Raw genomic sequence first — 21,697 nt, forward strand, 5'->3', positions numbered from 1 at the left:
ACATCATTCTCATCCTTGAAACTCCCACTCAGCAGCTGCCTGTTTTGGCAGTGCTTGTAGTCTATCCATAGCCATCCCAGGTTTTTACATTAAGTGTCTGTATGGACTTAAAATTGTATTTCTAAGAATGCTTAGAGGCTGTATTGGCTTCACAGAGTCAAGCACCTTACCAGCAAAGTTTACTTAAAGGACAGGTGAAATAAGCACCTGCCTACTGTAGCAAAAGGTTATGGTTGGGGGAAAAAAAAAAAGCAGTGCATCAGAATCAAATATTCAGTATTCATTGGCAATAGCTGTTTCTTGTTAGAAAAGAGAAGAGAAGAGAAGAGAAGAGAAAGAGAGAAGAGAAGAGAAGAGAAGAGAAGAGAAGAGAAGAGAAGAGAAGAGAAGAGAAGAGAAGAGAAGAGAAGAGAAGAGAAGAGAAGAGAAGAGAAGAGAAAAAGAAAAGAGGAAGGGAAGGAAGGAAGGAAGGAAGGAAGGAAGGAAGGAAGGAAGGAAGGAAGGAAGGAAGGAAGGAAGGAAGGAAAGAAGGAAGGAAGGAAGGAAGGAAGGAAGAGCAAGCAGAATTAAATTAATTTTCATTCTACTTTATTTGGGAGTTAAAATGACAAGATCCACAAAAGCAGTTTTTCTTATCCTAAACCGGTAGACTAAATGCAGACCTACCCACAGAAGTCCTCAAAGTGACACTCTGCACTCTTCTGTATGATTTAAGTGGCTGTGTTTTTTAGATTTTAGACTCTCCTGTGATGCCAACCTCCTCAAGACAGAGTTACCTCAGGAGCCAGTGGTGTCAATAGTGCCATTCTGCATCACAATCCCAACAAAAATATTCATCATTACGTGGAAAGGGGCAAAAAATGGTAGGCTACAGGTTTTTGAGAGAAGACCTGATGCTCCTTTTATGAAGGATCATTTCTGTTTCTTACATTAGTAAGAAAAAATACAAAAGGGATTTTGGAAGGAAAGGCTGGAGCACACTCTCTCCTCTCCAGAATGAATGCCTGTAATCTCTAGCCAGCAGTTATTTGTTTGTGTTTTCAGTGTCCCTTTCTTCTTCATCCTCTGCTTCCTGTTCACTACTTCCCAAATCTTGAATTATTTTCTGCACAGTGGTGTGGCTGCAATGAGAGTATCCCTTCCCTAATCCCTTACAGAAGCCTTTAGTCCCAAGGAGTCATTGTGTGGGAGGTAGAAGATATGGATTTAATTAAATTTAAGACAGTGGCCCTTTAAAGTGAGTCAGTCAATCCTTATCCTTCATTTCTAGTCTGGTATTCAAGAGACAAGAGTATCATTGGAGTGTATAATTTAAAGAGAAACATGGGACAGTGAGTGAAGAGTTGCAGATGTGGAGCACAATCCCTTGAAGAGTTCAATGGTGAGTGCCCTCTGTATGGTCAGTCACGAGGACCTGGAGAACAGACCTCAAACTCAGAATTGCCAGCTGTTTTGTGGCATAAGGGAGATGGATTTGGCCTTGAAGTAAAAAAAAATAACCACCACATTTGTAGAACTAACAGTAGCAGTTGAACTTAAATATCAGGCAATGATGTCTATAGTGGGGAAGATGAAAAAAATATATCAGGTAATGGCTGAGCTTTCATGTAACTCTGTCAAGACCTTTTTCTTCTTCAGATATCAGCCTCTTGTTATTCTCAGATGGCAGACCAGTAGACTCTAAGTGATCATCTGATTTACATTCATTTATAAGATGTTCGTGTGTGTTCAGCAATGACAAGTCCTAAAAATCCTACAGTTCAGTTTGCAGATATGTCCAGAGCTGGAAGTGTTTTCCAGTGCCCAGTCTCACATCTGCTAGTTATTTTTATTTCTGGTTAAAAATTCACACCATATTATTGAGATGTAACATTAAGAATCAAAAAATATGCATCTTATTTGTAGGAGTGATAGAAGCATTATAGTATGGATACTAGTTTGAAGCAGTAGGATCCAGTGTATGCACAGAAGTATTGATATGAGAAGAGCCTCCCCTACCACAAAGTCTCATTAAAGAACTTCAGTGTTAATTTCCGTCAGTGTGGATCTTTATACGTAAGCCTTGATCCCTGATCTTTCCTCCGTTTGTCTTTGCAATATGATAGAAGATTCTGCATTTAAACTTCATGTAATTATCCATCTAAACTATCACACACAATCAAAACCTCCTTGGTCTCCAGACTTGAAGTTCACATGTAAGTATGATAATACTCAGCATAAGAATGGGATAGTTTGTTAATAAATATACTTTAATATAAGTGGTGCATTTATCAGATGCTAGATTCCATTGTTTTTCTTTCTTTTTTACGTATGTATATGTCACTATTTTTACCCTGAGCTAAGAGAGTTTTTTTTTTTTCCTTGTCTTCAGAGGTAAATAGCAGATGAAAAAAAAATCTGTTCTGAATCTTTGATGTAATTTAGGAAGGTGGTGTAGTCTTACAGAAACGTGTAGCAGAACCCCAGAAAGTGGGATATACCTTCGAAGATTTTTCTGGGAGATTGCAGATAGGACGTAGATGAAGGATAGTCACCAGGCCATGGGACACCCCTTCCTGAAACAGCCTTTTTCTGTGTGGTGTGCAGTTAGAGCTCTCATTATAGTCGGATCTCCCCTTTCATAATAGAAAACAAGGGTATTCAAAACATTTCAACCTTTTACTTTCCATAGGATGGTCCTTCCTGATCTGTTTGTGTTACAAAACCAATTTATGACATAGGGCTTTTGATTAGAAGTGAGGAAGAATATAATGTTGAATCTAATTTGGGATGACAAGCTTTCTGCTGCAAAAACAATGATAAGATTATTGTGTTCCCTTTGTTATTTAAGATTATTCCTTGGCAGATTTCATACATAAAATTTATTGTGCTGGATGATTGCTATTTTAAGTATTATTATCATCCAAATGGGCATACCTTTATCTTGGGGCAACGCTTTCAAAAGGAAAAAAATCACAAAGTGGTATTCCTATTGTACTGAGCTGCATCCTTAGTCATTCAAGCCCTAAAACTGATTTGTATATTTGAACTGCAGAAATATATGCATAGGCTGTCATCTGTGCACACAATTTCATTTCCCTAAATTTCAGCAAGGTAGCAAAAGGCCAAACACTTGAGCAATGATCATTACCATTAACGCATGCACCAGAAAGACCTGTTTCAACAAAAATGAATGACAGTAAGAAGAGGCCCAGATCGCTTTTGCTTGAAGTCATTGATATGTTCACTTAATATTAATATGCTACCTTCAGTATCCGAAAGCTGTGCTGAATATGTGAGACGTTTCTTGATATTAAATTATAAATTATAGTGTTTGTAACAAAAAACTTTTAACTGTCAAAGCCCAAAGAAAAGTTAAGTAGAAGTTAAAGTGCCTTGTTATAAAATATGCAGCTTGGAAAGCAGACTTTATTTTGTTTATTTTGATTTGCAAAATCATTCTTCCACATGAGAGGAAACCAAACAATTCAAATCACTTCCTAAGCCTCAAAAGATACAAGCTGGATGGAGACTTTAATTATAAAGTTAGTTGCTGTCTTTCTGCCACTGATTTCTTGTAACAAAAGAGCAAAAGTATGTATTAATATTCTTGCATCTTTATGTATCAGAAATTTGCCTTCCCATACTTAAAAAGAAGTGCTGGAAAAGAGGGTTATTTTGATCCCTGGGCCAAGTTCTTTAATGCCAAATCGCAATGTGGAAAGAATGTCTCCATCCAAGTTATAAATCCTTAAAATGAGCTTTGATGGAAAATGTGGAGTAGTTTCACAGTGGAATCTCCTCAGCTCCATGTGAGGAGCCCACTGCTGCATCTATAGGGCAGGTGTTCATTCTGTCCAGAACTGCTCTGGTGACTTACTGCTTTTGCTCAGAAAAGAGCAAAGATGATTTTATTCTGTAAATTATTGTGATTTCCAGGCAGATCTGAGTATTTTTCTGTTCTTCTTTATTAAAATGAATGTAAGACTAGTCTTGAAATTTATCCTAGAAGTGACAGGATATGTATGAGACAGAAGATTCATGCAAGTATGGAATAAATGATATCTTACTCAGAGGGACAGAAAGAGGCCCCTGGTGCAGAGAGTCATCATTTCTATCCTGGATAGCCCAGGAAGCAAAAAAAAAAGGCTTTCCTTTACTTTTTTGGACAGGCACAGGTGCTCCTTCCCAACTCACCTATTTCTTCCAAAGGAGATCTCATTTGCCAGGAACTGTTGTAGACATCTGTGGTTGAAAGCTTTACACAGGCTCAGATAATGTGCGTTTGTACCTGTAGAAAAAAAGAGTTTTGTATCAGCTCATTTATTTGGTCTGGAGAATACTAGCAGTGTTCTGTTGGTCAAAGTAATTTCTTAATGCATCACTGCTATCAAAAAGAAAATATTTCCACTGCATATTTGTTGCTGCTGTAGCATCCACAAGAATATCTGTGTGTGTCCCACTCCAAAGGACAGTTGGCACCTTTTTCCATCATATCCTCCCTCTTCCTCATCACTTTTGGGGCACACATATGTGAATATTAGCAGGAAGAGTAGTTGGGTCAGATTCTGTTGCATGGGCTGTATGCTGGCTAGTGAGTGGATTACTTCCAGCATGCTCCTGAAACACATCTCTCTTTTTTTTTTTTCCATATGAGAGACATCCTGCTCATATGCAGTAAGTGATGGGACATTACCTTTAGGAGTGCTCTCTGCATCTGAACTGATATGCCAAGGCAAACTCACCTCCTGAATGGTGTCTCTGGGTTTCACAGTAATGCCCAGCAGAGAATGCTGGTTGTCTTTGCCCTTATAATATTAGAGATACCAGTTTGAATCAACGTTTTATATAAAAGATGCAGTGAATAATATTTTACTGTAGTTTTGCTAAAAGGATGCAAGAATGTGCTCTGAGGTTGAAGAATACAGGTAAGAAATAATTCCAAAGTTAGTGGTACAGGCAATTACATGGAGTGTTAATATCAAAACATCTCAAGATTGGGTGTTTTGGAGGCTTTCTTTATGTGAGTCTTGTCTTCTCTTAATTCAGGAAGCTTGAGGCCAGCATTAATAACTGTGGTGTTGTTGCTCTTCTGACAAGAATCTCTTTGCTGCAATACAAATCTGCGGGGGCCCAGCAGCTGCATTATGAATATCTGGCTCCTTCCTGTGGTACTTCATTGCTATTGCACAGGGCTGATGAGCAGCTGCAATAAGATAGTAAGCAAAACTATGTGTTTAATAAAGCAAATGGGTACAATTATTTTCAAAAGATGAGTAAGTTATTTCACTCTATAAAGAGTTGACTTTTGTTTAATTTGCACTACACAAATCACTTAGCAAACCTTACCCACCCACGCAGATACATGCCTCAGTGCCGTTGTTAAATATTGGCCTAAACACATGTATTAAATTAATTCTGAGTTGGATTTGTTAAGAAATGTGTGGAAAGAGAGAGCAGTACATCAGGACAAATGTCATTTGGGTGATTCACAAACTCTAAGTTGAATAAGTCATCTAAAAATTGCCAGTGATGGTTGAATGCTATCATTTCTATTCCTTCTATTTGCTGTGATTAAATAAATTTTATTTCATTTAATTGTATTTTTATCTGAAAATTACGGAGTAACATTGATGGATACATACTGCTGTTTGTAACACAGAATCATAGTGTAGGGATTCTGACATTTTGGTTAATTTCTGTGTACTTCTCTAAACAATTTCTATTCCTAAACTTGTGATTGTTGTCATCTGCTCAATCAAATCGAGAAACAGGGTATCAGGAATGTCATTTAATACTTACTTCATTCTGTTAAATGGAATGTATTGGCTTCCATTTTGCATATAAATTGTATCATTCCAGTTTCATTTTTCTGGCCTTATATTTTTAATTGTGTAAATATTTTTCCTTCTCATGTAATTTGCTCCACATTAAAAAAGTGCCACCCCCAGCTATACTTTGAAGCACATGAGTTGGAGTGTGTGTTCTGTAGTAAGTTAAATCCTGATGTAAGTCGGATGCTAGATCTGTCTCTGATGGCAGGCTAAATATAAATATTGAACCGTTGTTTGCAAAGTTAGCCCTTTTCCTTGTTAAAAGGAGGACAGAAACTAATGAATTGTGCTTTTGCAGCCTGGGGAGGAAACCTGCAATAAGAAAATATTTAAAAGGTCAGAACCAGACTTTCAGTTAAATTTTCCTTAGTGAAGAGACAGGATAAAGGCATCTCTTTGCAAAATGATTTGCTCACCTTCTTCTGACACTAGTCAACGCATTGCCCAACTTCTCCTTATAAAGGCCAGCAGCTTCAGGGACACTCCAACACATGTTGTGCTACCCACGACTCGTTGGCCAAGAATAGCTCTGTCGAAGTAGAGTTGTGGTCATGCCCTCTCGTCTGGCAAATTCCCTTCATCGGGGACTCTGGGACTGCTATGGAGACTCTTGTGGGTATTCAGCATCCAGTTTAGGCCACACACTGGAAAACAGTCCAAGAAATAGATATACAGCCTTTGCAGCCCATTGCATAGCATGCTGGAGAAGAGTAAAAACAAGTCATTAATCTCTTTTTGTACAAGCATGATTTGAAATGGGTGAAAAGCTCTAAGTGCTATCAGCATTGAGTTGTCTTCACTGACCATGTTTTAAGTAGGCTGAATACATTACACTACTTAGACACATAACACATTTATTAAGTTAAAAATACTTTATTTCCTCTTTGGCTGGTTGTTAAAAATTCTTGTGTTCTTTTCAGGTCTTTTGTTTGTTTGTTTGTTTGAGAAAAAAAAAAGAATATCGAATGTATTGATCTAGCCTGAACATAAAATAAAAGACAGAATCTTGCTATGCTGAAAAGTAATATTTTTTATGGCTGTGAGCCATTGCAACCCAGGTATTCTGCAGCAACCAGCAACACTTTTCATGATAGATAACTGTCTATTTTTCCAACTTCTGTTTGCTACAGGATATAGGGAAAAAAAAGAAGAAACTGTGAGAGGCTTGCTAATGTCAAGGGGTTCCTTTGGGGAAATAAGTTATTGAAAACATCCCCCTCCCCAAAAGATATGAGGCTGGTATTGTGAACGGAAGGGAGAACTAAGGGACTGCACTTCAATTCTTTCATACTAATGAAGGAGGACATGGTTGTATTCTAGAGAGCATTTTAAAGGACAGAATATGAAAGATGGGTAATATCTATTGATTCCCAGATATCTAGGGAGGAAACATTTTTATACAGTGGAAAATATCTTTTCAGATATAACCTATCCTCCTAAAAGGCATGGAATTCTGTCACGAGGTCTCAGCATAACTCAGCTGGCTGCAACTGTTGTTCTTCCTAAGCAGCAGCACTGGCACATAACAGAATGACAGTGGTGCACACTAAGTATGGAAAGCTGCCTTCTCGATAGCAACAGACCATTTTCAGTGGAAATCTATATTCTGTAGCAAGCAAATAAACAAAAATATGTAGAAGGATCTTGATTCCTGGAATATGTATTTTCCCACCATGACTATTTATAAAACTGCCAGATTAAAAAAAAGAAAAAAAAAAAGAAAAAAAAAATCAGATTAAAAAAATATATATGCAGAAAAAAATGATTACAACCCAGAATATCTGGGTTGTATTTTCAGCATTGCTTGCCCTTGAGCGAGACATGTTAAAAATATATATGCATACATAAAATACTCTAATGAAGCCTTTATTCATTGGTTTCTCTACATCTTAAATAAAGTCTAGGGGTGATCTCATTTATTTCTGTAAAGCTTGTTGAGGTGGCTTTGTGGAAGACACTAACAAAGTGTTACGAGTTATTGCATTAGACTGATTGTAATTCTGAAATTCGGTTGACATTTCACATTTGACGTTGATTGGGTGTGGTAGCATTTCTGCATTAATTTTAAAGGGGGTTAATTACAGCACTACCTCGTGTATAATTGCTTGGTTTATGATTAAAGCATTTTCAACAAATGGTAGTAACCTGTGAGATCCCTGTTCTTTTTCACTCAGTTAAACTAATGTATTGCAAAGTGTTTTGTTTCTTCACCACTCCTGCCAAATTGCTCTCCTGTGTTCCTTACAGCAACGTGTGGAGTATTGAGGTGAAGTTCATAACTATATTTGGGAATGAGAACTGATTTCCTCTAACCTCTGGAAGGTTAGCATGACAAGCAGTTGAAGAATGCTAGGAGAAACCATTGTTAACACAAGCAGGCTGTGCCCAAGCTCAGATTGCCCCACTGAATTGAGCTTTGTGTTGCAAGTGGTTAAATCATCCAATGCCAGCACAGAGCTTGGACCACACAAACGCAGTCTTGGCTCTCTTCTGCTATCAGGTTGTTGAGGCTAGTCCTCCACACTGCAGACAGCAGCAACTCCACCATCCTTCTTCAGCTGTTGGAGCCTTGCACTGGAGCAAATACTTCTGTTTCAGCTGGGTTTGTGAACCACGGGGCTAAGGGAGGAAACCTGGGAGGAAATGAGTAAGTCATCAGCCCGCCCCAGCATGTAGTTGTGAGGCTGGGCTGGGTTCCTGGGCTGGTCAGTGCAATGAGGAGGAAGTGTTGCAACCACTGACCCATCTGCGTGTTGCCTTCTCTGGAACAACCTCAGAATAAAATATAACAACAACAACAACAATAATAATAATAAATAATAATAATAAAAATAATAAATAAATGTTTTTGGGACATGTTGCTGGTCAGTTAGTGCAAGATGAAATTATCTACTGCTAGCTCTGAAAAGAGGAGGAGCATGGAGAGCTCCAAAAAAGGGGAGTGCCAACTACAAGCAAACTGTTGCAAAGCCCCAAAACAGGGCTTTTATCTTTTGTTTTGTGCAACTTCTCTTTGCCACTGAGTACCATCAGTGATGACGTATACTGTAGATTTTTGCTGTCCTGAGGAGTTTAAGATAAAATTACAGTTACGTTGATAATCATTGTGAAGGGGGTTCTCTATGTCCCTTGTTATTTGCATTCAAGAATTTAGTGTGAAATATATAGTGCATGCACGCATTCTTATAATTTCATGTATCCATCTGCATGCTTCTCATTTTCTACAACTGACTCCTGAGCAGTTGGGTTCATGGAAGAATGAGATGAATGAAAACGGAGTCCTGTGGGGAAGGGGACAAGCTGAAGCAAGTGGTGACCCTTTGTAAAGAGAGGAAATTAAATGTGACATTCCACTGCCAACTGGATATTACTTTGTTCTATGGTCTCTGTCAACAGCTCTTCACTTTCTGATTTTTTTGCAAGACTTTTGAAGTGAAAAAACTCATTTGACTACCACCTCATCTCACTTTTTTCTCCATCATTTCATGATTGTTAAAATACAGAGACCATCGGTACAGTTTTGTGGCCAGTAGTGTGATGTGGATTATCAACTTTTGATAGCAAATCACCCATATTTATCACAATTCTTTTCCATCTCCACTGTTTAGATTCTTCATACTTTCTACTTTTAAATTTACAAAAAAAGAAATGTATGAAGTGTGGGTGGGTGAAGTCTATTCCTCGAGTATTAGATACTTGCACAGCAGCTGCTAGAATAAAATTTCTCTGGCTACATACTAAGACGGCAGTTCAAATTGCAGTCAAAATTAGGATTGGTACATCAGATTATGTGTGGGTGTGACAATGAAAAAAATGACGTGCATGGTAAAGCATTTTTATTTGGAGTACAGAATCAACCCAAAATAATATTGGTGGGTATTAAATTCTGTATGTTCCAGTGGATCAGTTTCATTGGAGTACAGAAAATAGTTCAGCTTATAGTAGGAACTCAGAGAATACTTAAGATGCATTATTTTTAAAGAATGACTGAAGTTGAAACACTAGTAGTGGGGAGTGCATGATGCTATGGGCATGTGGTATGTGCCTTTTATCCTCCTGAATTCATATTGTTCTAAATATTTGTTAATACTATCATTGGAGACTCTGCATTGGATTCATTATACATATTTATACACATTGAAGAAACACTTTCATATCTACTTGTTTTTGAAATGTTTTTGAAAAACATTTTAATGGAGTCTTCCATGTGATTCACCTATATGGTAATGAAAAAAAAAGTTCTGGTTTTTGAAAACATACGGCTCAAGCAGACTTCTGGGTACAGGCGGGAAATTTAGGTCCCCAGCAAGCAGCAGCATCTTTTGGCTGTGGGAGACTTGAATCTCCTCCCACATTTGATGCCATGTAGTTGTTTACAGTTATTTAAACCTGCCAAGAAAGCTAAGACAAACCAGTTGGTGATCCACTTGCAGGAATTTTGAGGAGATATAGGATAGTCCAAACCAATTAAAATTTCCTATCAATTTTACTGAAGAGTGAGAAAAGCTGTGACAAAGGTTTTCAGGGTGCAAATGAGCCTGACTTGAGTGTGGACTAAGCAATGATGCCTTTGCTGGGTGAAAGTGGATATTGGTTCTCCAAATAAGGCTCAGGACTGGCAATTTCCAGTTTTTCCATGTTTCTGCCACAGATTTACTTGAATTAAGCAAGTAGTTCATGGCTTTGGTCTCTGTTTTTCTGTTCACAAAATGGAATTCTGACCCCTTCCTCCCAAGGGTCTCTGAGGTTAAATAAAAGGATGTTTATAAAGTGACCTCATGTTGTTCTCATAGATGAGGTGCAATTTCAACAATTTCAAACAATAACCTCAGCATAGAGGGTACCACAGATATTACATATTCCTACATAGTGATGCTGCTATGCATATATGCTTTCAGCAACCACATGCAGGGACAGCAGGAGGGTCTGTCCTTTCTCCTAGGGTGGTGAGAGGGACTGTGGGCACCCCACAGATGGGACTCAGCCCTTCCTGCCAAGAGCCATTGATACTCTGATGCAGTGCCGTGCCTGGGTAAAGTTTCACTGGTCCAGGCTCTGCTGCCTGCTGGGAAACATGGGAGACAGTGTGAGACCTTCTGGGGTGCTCCAGGCCTTCAGCATGCATGGGATGGTGTCCCTGACTCTCCATCTCACCCGCTTCCAGCCTCCCTCCTCCTTGTTTTGGTGGATGTCGTTCAGCTGGGCCTTTTTAACCTTCCATTGGTTGCTTTCAATTTTTGTGCAACACACACAAAACCATGGGAACAAATGAATTGCGCAGGGCGGGAAACTGTGATTACTGCAGCAGTGTGGCAGAGGCACTGTGACAGACAGGATCCCAAGCAACAAACCAATGAACTCCCACCAAAACACAGGCACACACTTCTGCTCTCACTTTCTCTTTGGCAGTCTCTGCGTGCTGGGCGTGTGGCGGGGTGAGAGTGTAGGTAGGGGCACGGCGGGAGGTAGAACTGGGGCAGACATGACTGATTTATGGCCTGAGTTTCCTCTACTGTCATAAGGGGAATTTTGCTTGGTCACAGCAAGCTTGAACCCTCATGAAACAGAGTGAATCATTTGATGTTAAAATAAAACAGAAAACGGCAGTGGGAGGGGCATGGCTGTTTTAAAAAAAAATAACGTTAAAATTGTTTCCTTTGGTGCTGACTTCTTAAACTGGAATGCGATCCGGAATAGTTCTCGTGTGCAAGCCAACATTTGTTTTAAGAATTTTTATTGTCTTCTTTCCCTCTCCCCTCTCTCCGTCCTGCCCTCCCCTCTGCTCTGCAGATTTACACTGACTGGGCTAACCACTACCTAGCAAAATCTGGCCACAAGCGGTTGATCAAGGATTTGCAACAGGACATTGCAGATGGAGTTCTGCTAGCAGAAATCATCCAGATCATCGGTAAGACCCAGGCTCGGAGAAGTACTGTGAGCTCTTTGCGTGGGGGAATATATAATTCAAGTTGAATGTATTTAACAATAAGATGAACCCGGAATAATGTGATTTGACTGACTCCATATGTCTCTGATATTTGTGTGGTTCATCCTTGTCTTAATTAAAAAATATGTTTATGTGAGCATGTTTGGAACTGTCTGTTTAACCATACTTTAAATGGCCAGAACTGTATCTTACACACTTTGAATTGTCAGAAATGAATGCTCCATTAAACCGTATGTCTCCCATGTGTGCATTTCGTTAGCTGGAGTGGCTCATACTTTCTGGGCTGCCTTGAAACTGTATCCTGACCCTGCAAAGACAATTGTGGAAGATTTCATGTCAGCAGTTATTTTGCAGGGGCTGAAGAATTAGCAGCAATCTCCTTCACACTTCCCCCTTTGCATGATTTGGCATGTGGAAGCAACTGCTGCTAACAAGAAAAGTTACTGTGCAACGGAGCTTTACTTAGAAAGGAGCTCTGGGTCAACAAAACCCCGTGCACTTTATCGCTGTGTCTGTTCTGCTTATTCTCTTTCTTTTTGGTGTGTGTGGATTTTTTTTTATTTTTTATTTTATTTTGTTTTGTTTTGCCGAGGTTGGGGCTGGAGAGAAAACTTTAATCTCCCTGTTTACCTCTCATTTCTCACCTCACTGTTTCTGTTTAGCAAATGAGAAGGTTGAAGATATCAATGGCTGTCCCCGGAGCCAGTCTCAAATGGTAAGAACAACATATATTCTTAGTGTGCGTTGACATCTCTGCATTTTCTAAAATGCTTTTTAACAGTGATTTCTTTAAACAGTGAATATTCTGTCCCATGCTTAGTGTACAGTCCTAATTCTCACATACTGTTCTTTACATTTCTTTTTTCCATATAAACTTAGTGTCTGCATCTTCATTTTTGTGCTTGCTAACTTTGGGTCTTGATGTAACCCAGCAGCAAAACTTCATTAGTACTAATGAATCCAGAACTGCCTTAGTGAACCTGTTCTCCTGATTATCCAGATAATTTCATTCAACTTCATTTTTAAGGGCGATAAATCCAAGAACAAATTTTTAAGTGGAGTCTTTGTGTCTGGAAAACTGGTCTGATGAACAAGACTTGCCAAATTATTTCTGAATATAAATAGCCCTTTGGATTGCCCACTGTGAAGTCCAGTTAGATGCACTGACTCCACAACTTTCAGAAATAGCACTTTAGTCATATAGCTTTCTGAGCTATCACTGGCAGCTGCTTAAAGACATGTTGATACACTCAGGCAACAAGCACTCTGTGACTGATTCATATGAGTCTGATTAATCTTCTACTGTGCTTATGGTTACTAAACTACATTTAATAAGATAAAGCCTAATTAGAAGGCCGTGGAACTGGCAGGTACAGAATGTGAGCATCAGTAATATCACCGTGCATTTGCTGAATCATTTGCAGTTACAACCATGCTCCCCCATGCTGAGGACTTTGCCTGTGTTCACAGCCAAATAGTAAGTGAAAAGGTGCACAGTTGTGCAGCTGGCAAGGATTTTGTAGTATCATGGTTTGGGTGAGATTGTATGATAGCTGGGCTTTGAGGTAAAACCAGAAAATAAAAATTTTGCATTTTTTCAATGCATTCCTAAAAGATAGAATATATTTGCAGTGTTTTTCCACAAGGCTATAGAAAGCGGAAGGAAGAATTTTAAGTTTCAGCAAAATAACTAATCAAGCTTTTTCCCATTCTTACTTTTCACAAAATGTGGAGGGTAAGAATAAGTTTCTGCTCTGGCTCTCAGGCTTTTTGAAACATTCTGTAGCAAGAATATAGGAAATCTCCTTTATAATAGTTATTATTTTAATTACTCATATTACAGCAGCACCTAGTGGCCCTGGCTGAGAACTTTGGGAACTCCAGTGTGGAACTCTAATATTACACATACAGATTGAGAGATAATCACTCTTTACTCTAATTACATTAAAATCTGCCATTCCAGACAGACAAGGCAAACAAGAAAAGACAAAAGCATGGAAAAGTGATATGATTTCCCCCGGTCATGTAACTGGCAAATGACCATCTAGGGTTGCTGAGGGATTCATGCTCTGATGTCTATCTAACTTCATTTCCATGAGACAAAGCCAAGCTGCAGGGAGAACTCCAGCAATGTTGGCATTGACCCCCCCACAACCCCCCCCCAGCTTCCCCCCCCAAAAAAAACACAAAAAAATGGCATCTTTCCTTTTTGCAGGTAAATCTTTATGAGACATAGTGATTCTAGATTTCATCTGCAGTTATGTTGCATGATTTGTGCATACCCATGCTACAGCAGTACCTGCAGGGTTCTTTGCATCTGTCTTCTCTCTCCTGTAAACCCAACTCTGATCTCATTCCGGTCAGAGTATTTGTCTCATGTGTTTTGGCTTGCAAATGGGCCGTTCAAACACTCACACCTGTACACCATCTCAGATTGGTGTTTGCACAGTGCTAAAACATCAGTTTTACCCATTTCAACTTGATAGAAATGTAACATATTTTTTCCCCTTTCTGTGATTCAGTCACTTTATTGCTTTATATCTGTGCCTCATCAGATTATTTTCCTGTGCTTTCAAATAATAGTTTTATACTGCTGATTTCTTCAACCGAGCTAGGAAATTTAAAATGTTCTGAAGGTAAAGTACTTCAAATTTGTCAGCTTTCAAAGCCTCTCTCAGAACCCAGATATTGCACCTGTTCTCCATTTGTCTCCTTTGGCTCGTTCACTCATATAACCTAGTAGAAGACACCCTTTCCTTTATTAACCTCAAAAATTTCACTACCCTTCTTTCACATACGTTTTCACGATCTTTTCTCATGACTTATAATTAAGAAATAATGTTTTCTGTACTCATCTGTTATTTGATACCCTTTCCAGGAGGTGATGTCTAACATATTTTATTGGCTTAAGTTAGAGAATACTGACATGAATTGTCCACTGCTGAGAATTCTTGATGTTCATCTACACTGTAGGTGATATCTATACCAATTCATAATTAATCACTACCAGTATCCCCAATTCATAAACATCTTATTTTTGAATTTTTTTTAATGCTTCTTTTAGTTTTCTTTTAGTTAAGTCTGTTGCAATGTCTTGCACTGTCATGATGGCAGCAATACAGAAAAACTTGTAGACCAGTTAAACCAGCTCCAGAGGTCCAAGTTTATGAAAAATAATAACCTGTAAACTCCAGCAGTGTTCAGTTTCTGCATAGTTAGCTTTCCCATTAATTGTCATTAACTGGTGAAACTTTCTTCTCCTGGATAAACCCAAATTGTAAAATGATTTTGGTATTTACTATGAAGTATTATAATAAGGACTTAGCATTCTGTTAATTTCAGGATACATTGTCTGTCTTCTGTATCATACACAATCTGCTGTTTTCTTTTTTCTCAGCTATTCCACTCAAAGAGGAATATGGCACTTGAGCCTTTTCTTCATATCGCTTTCAAACCCTTTTGTGGAAATAATGCCATATTCATTTCTATATTTTCCTTTAATTAATTATTCCATAACTTTAACAGTTAAGGAAACCTCGAATACTTATTTTTTTTTAATACTAGTCTTTCAAGACTTTCTGTTTTGATGTAATAAAATGGTTATTCTTTCCTGCTTATTTTTAAGCCATCTGTTTCTTTAGTTTTAATTGAAAATCCCAACACCATTAGAAAAAGCAGGAAAATATAATAGATAGAAAATACATTGCAAAGTATTTACATTTATCATATCTACTGGTCCAAAAGAATGAATTCAGGTTTTTTTCTTGCTGAGCATATTAAAAACATACTGGAAAATAGCCAGTGTTTTATCTCTAAACAAATCCTATAAAACATGTAGTACCAAACTTGATCCATCCTAGGGATGGCAGAGAAAATGCAAGAGACTCAGAGTGCTGAACTGAAAATCATTTTATGGTGACATTTTCATTATTCTCCTTTGAGAATTTTTCAGAACTATCTCTGTTACCTCTTCATGCAGTCTGTGGTTCTTTTGGCTACATGAATATGAGGGCTCCTCTTAAAGCAGTGCCTCTTGTTTCATTATGTCGGCCCACGGTGTCAGAGGCAGATGGTGGTGGTGGTGGTGGTATGGCAGTAGAGGTTCAACCTACCCACCAATATTCCATTACATTTTGTTGCCATGTAACAGATGGCAGCAGAGGGGCAGTCTGACAGAATGGCATCTGACGGGAAAGTGCGTAAGAAGCAATGAGGTTTGTCATTGAATACCTCCCTGTGGAAAAAATAACACACGTTGACAATATCCAAAAGTTGCTGAATGTTTACGGAGACCAAACAGTGGCTGTGAGCACGGTGAGGCAGTATGTGATGCGTTTCAGCAGTGGTGACAGTAATTGGAAAGACAAGGCATCTTCCAAATGCACACGAAGTTTATGAGTGAGGCATGCAGGCTCTTGGTCGCTGCTGGAAAAAATGTATAGCTAATAGTGGTGACTGTATTAAAAATAGCATTTTGTAGCTGAGAATTTGCTCTTTCAAATAGCATTACTGTGATCTTTGTATTTTTTGTAGTTTCCAGGGAAATAAATAGAAGGCGTTACTTTCTTGTAATTTTCTTGTAACTTTCTTGTTGGCATTACTTTCTTCTAAGAGTAACTCATGTGCTTCCTATGCTCTTGAGCAGCTCCAGGTGAGCCTCCCACGCAAGTATGAGCCATAGAAGTATACACCGGAAGTTGACTGTGTAAAAATATGCTGTTGCAACTGAAAATTCTGTATTAATTTTAAAACCGAATCCCATCTCATTTATTTTGCAGTCCAGTGGCATCTTTTTGTTTAAATTCTTGCTATTACCCCATGGCTATTAGTGAATCTTCACATATTTCATGACTGGATGCTATAAGAGACTTCTGAAAATACAAAGGAAATGAGAGATTTGAGTTTTGTCAGCTTTGCAGGTTTGGTGTGCATGAAGGAACAGAACACAAGTTAGTAATCTAGTTCCTGTATTTCTGCAGTGCCTGCTTGTGTGCACATTTCAGAAATGAAGTAAATACCCTGAAATGTTTCAATGGAAGTGTACCCTATTCCATGTAATTGAGTCTAAGAGAAGTAAAAGTATTGCATTGTAAAATAGGGGAGTACCATTATGCTTAGCAGATTTTCAGGAAGATTTTTCAGTAGGTTGAAACAGAAGCTGCCTGGAATGGAACTGGAGGCAATGGATCACTCATGAGCTTTTTCTTGGAGATGAACACAAAAGCCATTAACAACTCCTTTAGAATGGAAAACAAAGAATAACTGGTACACACAAAACAAGCTACAATTCTCATTTCCCAAAGGTCTGTGCTTGTAAGTGATTCATTTATTATATTCAAAAAGGAAAAGAGATGAAAAGTATTTTTTTTTTTCCAAATAATTATTCAGGATAATGAAATCTAAATCTTATGGTAATATCACAGTAGTATCTGGCAATTCTGAACAAAAAGGTGTGTTGAACTTCTATTGTCCTTCACCAGATGTTAAAAAAGTATACGTAGAGTCTTCTGAGTTGATGGCTCTTTTTTTGGGATGCAGTTTGCCTTGGAGAGGGGACAAGGCTTTTACTGGGGCAGATCTCTGTTAAAAAATACAACCAAAGGATTGGCATCTTGAAGTGTTGGCAGGACAAAGTCAAAAGCTCATTTCCCTATCCTTTGTGGTAGGGAAGGGGATCTGGTTTTCAATAATAGGGTAGCTCTGAAAAGGGAAGAAATGCAAGTACTTTTAGATGAGAAGTTTGCAGTATGTTTATGGAAATGTTCTCGATAAAACCAGAGAAAAACGGTAAAAATTAAAATATGAGCTCCTCTGAGAGGTTTCCAGTGTTTACATGTAGGAAAACTCATGTTTTAGCTGTGTACATAGAAAAAAGTTGTCAAAACATAGTGGAACTATTTAGGAAAGCAAAGAATATACTCAGGTGTTATGTAAAGGACTGCATAGAAAGGATCAGAGGAAGGTTAAGAATTCTGCTCACATAGGGAACTAAGAAAGGTTATTTTTATTTGGATGAGAACATTCAGATCTGGAATAGAGAAAGAGATGAGATCCTCTTTCCAGTGACAGTATATCTGTATTCTAGATTATTGTAATTCACTGAAGTAGAAATGCTAAGTCACAGCTTGAACCAGTGATTGAACACCTGGTGGGAAGGAGGACCAACCCAGGGGAGCTCAGATGCATGCAATGTACCTCAGTGACCAGAAGGGCTGGAGCCAGGATCCCAGACTTCATTTAAGGGTTGGCAGTGGAAATAAGGGTATCTTGCAGGAGATCCCTGCATACCTGGAGCTTTCCCAGGGTAAGATACTTTTTTTCCTTTGTTTCTGTACCTACACCTGTTGCATTTGAGCAAGTCCTTGCTGTAGCATAGAATTTTGCTACTATGCTGTCATTGCTGGGATTTCCATGGTGTTATAGCATTACATTTGGCTCATCAGCTATTTGGCTTGACCACATTGGGAACATGCATACTTTGCTAGGGAAGTTTTTAACATGTACATCATCAGAAACAGCAGCTAGGGACTTCTGCTTTTCAATGCAGCATATTAACAAACATAAAAATGTTGATCATCATAATTTCTGCTCCTATCAGTTGACTTCCTGGTAACAGGAATCAAATGCCTTATTTTCTGTCTCTTTGTGTACAACTAACATGGGAATTTCCTTTATCATCTCAGAGTTACCTTCTGCTCTGTAAGTCTCCTGGCACTTCATTCTCAGACTTCTCTCCTACTGTTTGTATGTGCATCTTAATAATTTAAGATCTTCTGTCATGGGATTTCAGAGGTGAATGGCAGTTGTTCAGCTCATAGCGCTGTTGCAGTATTTGTATATATTGTGATAAATATAGCACCTCAGCATGCTGGAAACCCTGGAGATGAGGATGTGCAGCCTTATTTCCAGCTGCATCAAGGGTGACAGCCTTACCTCTAGGGCTGTCTGTCAATTAAGTGCGTGAGTTCATCACAGCCTGGAAGCCTGCAGTAGCAAGCTGTCCCCACGTGTCACATCAGGGCGGCTTGTTCCCTCTGGTACTTTAGCAAAGAAAGCTGTATCGTACAATACCACAGTAACTGTGGAGAGCCATCACCTGTGCAGTGATTCACTGATTAAATATTCTGAAATTATGATGCATAACCATTTTGGTCTCCTTCTTATCTGATCTTTGGGATATTTTTTTGACTGGTAAAATTCATTGTAGCGAAGATATAGTAACATAGTGCTGACTGCAGCATTAGCAATATATGTGTTCTAAATAAGATACCTGAAGCTATATATGAGAGGAATATGTTTACGAATATATATGAAGGAATAACTATTCCTGATGTATTTGGTTGTTCTTACTGTTTTCTTTTGGTTCCATCTACAAGGATTCTGGAGTCCCAATTCTGTCTTCACAGTACTTCATTCACTTTCTTCTGTTGAGTGAAGAAAGCCCTGGATTTTTTTTCTCTGCATTTTCTATTTGCTTTTGTAATATTTCTATCCTCCCCACTTTCACCCGGCGGGTTTTCTATAAAGGACCTGGCCATAAGATGAGTAGTCAGTGTTACGACTGAAGCTTTCTCTCATGGGCTTCCTCCATCTTCGAGATCTTTTATTTTCAGAATTGACTCTGATCTGCTGTAATTAAAAGTCCACATTTAACTTCTGTTTCTGTTATTTAATTTGGAGTTTGGTCAATTTTTGTTGTTCAAAGGGCTCAACATTGTTCTTGATAACTGCCCTTATTGTCTGTAACCTCACATGGCCTCAAACTGGGATGATACATAGAGGGGTGGATTATGAGGGCATTTTGCGCTAATAGCTGATCCTGTCCTTGCACGCAGTTCTTCCTTGGTCTTTATAAGCAGTGGCTGAAGTATCAAACTCTCCATTCCCTAGCAAGAATTTCTCACAACAAGGTAGCTTATATGTTCTTTGGCCCCCTCCTACCACGTTTCTTGTTACAGCATAATCCTACACTTATGAATCCTGCTCTTATGGTTTGGCAGAGAATAGCCTTGTGCTATTCTTTTTTGGACACTGTGAGTTTAAAATCTATTGGTGCAACACTGGTGGCAAATACTTCTGCTTTTCCTTATACTACTCCGTTTTTCCTTATAACAGTGACAGTTGTGGATTGAAGCATGTAACACTTACTCAGCTCTATTATCTAAGCAGATGCTTTTGGAAGTAATGACACTTCTCAGTGTGACACGTTTTCAGATTTCCCACTTTCTGATGATGCTTTCAAGTAGACCATTTTTGATTTAACTACGAATGCTTCTTGAGATTCCTCACTGGGTTTGGTTTGCATTTAACCTGTATCTTCCCTTGGGTTCCAAAGGATGTATCCAAGGCTGCTACAGCCAGGAACCTTCTGTCTTTCTGAAGATGTTTTCTTGGAAAAATCTTGTCATTTCTTAGGCATGCTCAGACTGTAGACATCCCTTCTGAGAACCAACCCCATGTCCACTCCCTTCAATGAGTGACCGGCCCTATTCTAGGGAGGAATTTCTTTAACACATTTGCCACATGCCAGTACATGCAATATTCTGAGTAATATTTAACAAAATAGCTTCTGAGTGTGTACAGTTATTATTGAGTGTTCAAACAGACTATCCCATTGAAATCTCATAATTTCCTTGGTTGATGATAGGAATGTAACCGCTAAGATACCTTTCCATTTAGGAATGCTGTCCAGATTTATATGGCTCCAAAGCTTATTTCTGCTGTCTGAGAGCAGTGGTGACAATGACATGAAATACAAGCCACATTCTGGATAGTCATGCGCAGCTGTCACACAAAATGAGGAGCATCTCAATCTACTCATCTGCCTGAATCAGTGGATTACAAAAAGTGAACTGTGTATGGAGCTGAATATTGGATTCAATGCATTGCAAATGTTGGTGGCAATGTTGGCATATTGCGAAGTTTGTGTCAGATGCATCCCATGTATACTCACACAGGAACTGAAAGAACATTGTATGCATACTGTATGTATGCATTCAGTTTGTCTGGATCTATTGAACCAACGCAAGGCTGAAGGTGGCAGTTTCCTGAATCGCATTATTACCAGTGGTAAGATGTGGTGTCAGCACTACAAGCCAGAGTAAAAATGGCAGTCCATGGAGTAAAGACATGTGAACTCCCATTGAAGAGTAAGTTCAAGATGTAGTTCTCAGCAGGTGAAGTGATGTGCCCTGTCGTTTGGGAAAGGGAAGGAGTGATCCTTCTGGATTTCCTGGAAACGGAACAAACCATCAACTGACCACTACATCATGATGCTGCCTAAGCTGAAAGCTCAAACTTCCAGAGTCAAGCCAGAGACAAAGACAACCTTTCTCTTGCAACACAATAATGCCAAATCTCATACTAGTTTGGAGACCATGGAGCACATTGCCCGTCTTGGGTGAACAGTCCTATTACATCCACCCTAGAGTCTGGGTTTGTCACTTTCTGACTTCCATCTATTCAGAATAATGAAAAATGAACTGCACAGGCAACATTTTCCTATCATAGCAGCTGTGAAACAGTGGGTCACCTCCACTGTTATTAGTGGGGCATACAGGCTTCTCTTAATCACTGGTGAAAATTGGCTGATGTTGGGGACTATGTTGGGAAAAAAAGTGTAGAATTTGCTCTATCAAATAGTGTTATTGGACTATTTGTCTCTGTTGTAGTTTCCATGGAAATAAATAGTAGGCATTACTTTTGGGGTAACTACGTAGATGATGTGAGAGCTGCACAGATAAACAGAGTAAGCTGGCTTTTATCATGAGAAAGAGAGAGAAAGCTAAGGAAAGGGAACTTCATCAATCTTGCCAAAGGATGTTGCAGTCATGAAAAGAGGAGGAGAAAGCAACCAAATAATCACTTTTGTTTTTTACATGATTTGATTCTGGTTTGGCTTTTTATTAGACCTCTTTATTCTGAACTGAAACAAGCA

General features: G+C 38.8%; 1 protein-coding gene across 11 annotated transcripts in view; it reads left to right on the forward strand.

Moving 5' to 3' along the window:
* Nucleotides 1–21,697, forward strand: part of LOC100539795 (neuron navigator 3) — a 398,436-nt gene that overhangs the window by 200,793 nt on the left and 175,946 nt on the right. For 10 of the 11 annotated variants that reach the window (XM_031553711.2, XM_031553705.2, XM_031553709.2 and 7 more), the window contains exons 2-3: nucleotides 11,604–11,721; nucleotides 12,423–12,475. In XM_031553711.2, coding sequence (XP_031409571.1) covers nucleotides 11,604–11,721; nucleotides 12,423–12,475 — 171 coding nt within the window. Of the gene's footprint in view, nucleotides 1–11,603; nucleotides 11,722–12,143; nucleotides 12,300–12,422; nucleotides 12,476–21,697 lie in introns of those variants that run through there. The other variant, XM_085221711.1, reaches the window with a different exon arrangement.

This window comes from Meleagris gallopavo, chromosome 1, assembly GCF_905368555.1.
Source record: "Meleagris gallopavo chromosome 1, MGAL_WU_HG_1.1, whole genome shotgun sequence".
NCBI classification, from domain to species: domain Eukaryota; kingdom Metazoa; phylum Chordata; class Aves; order Galliformes; family Phasianidae; genus Meleagris; species Meleagris gallopavo.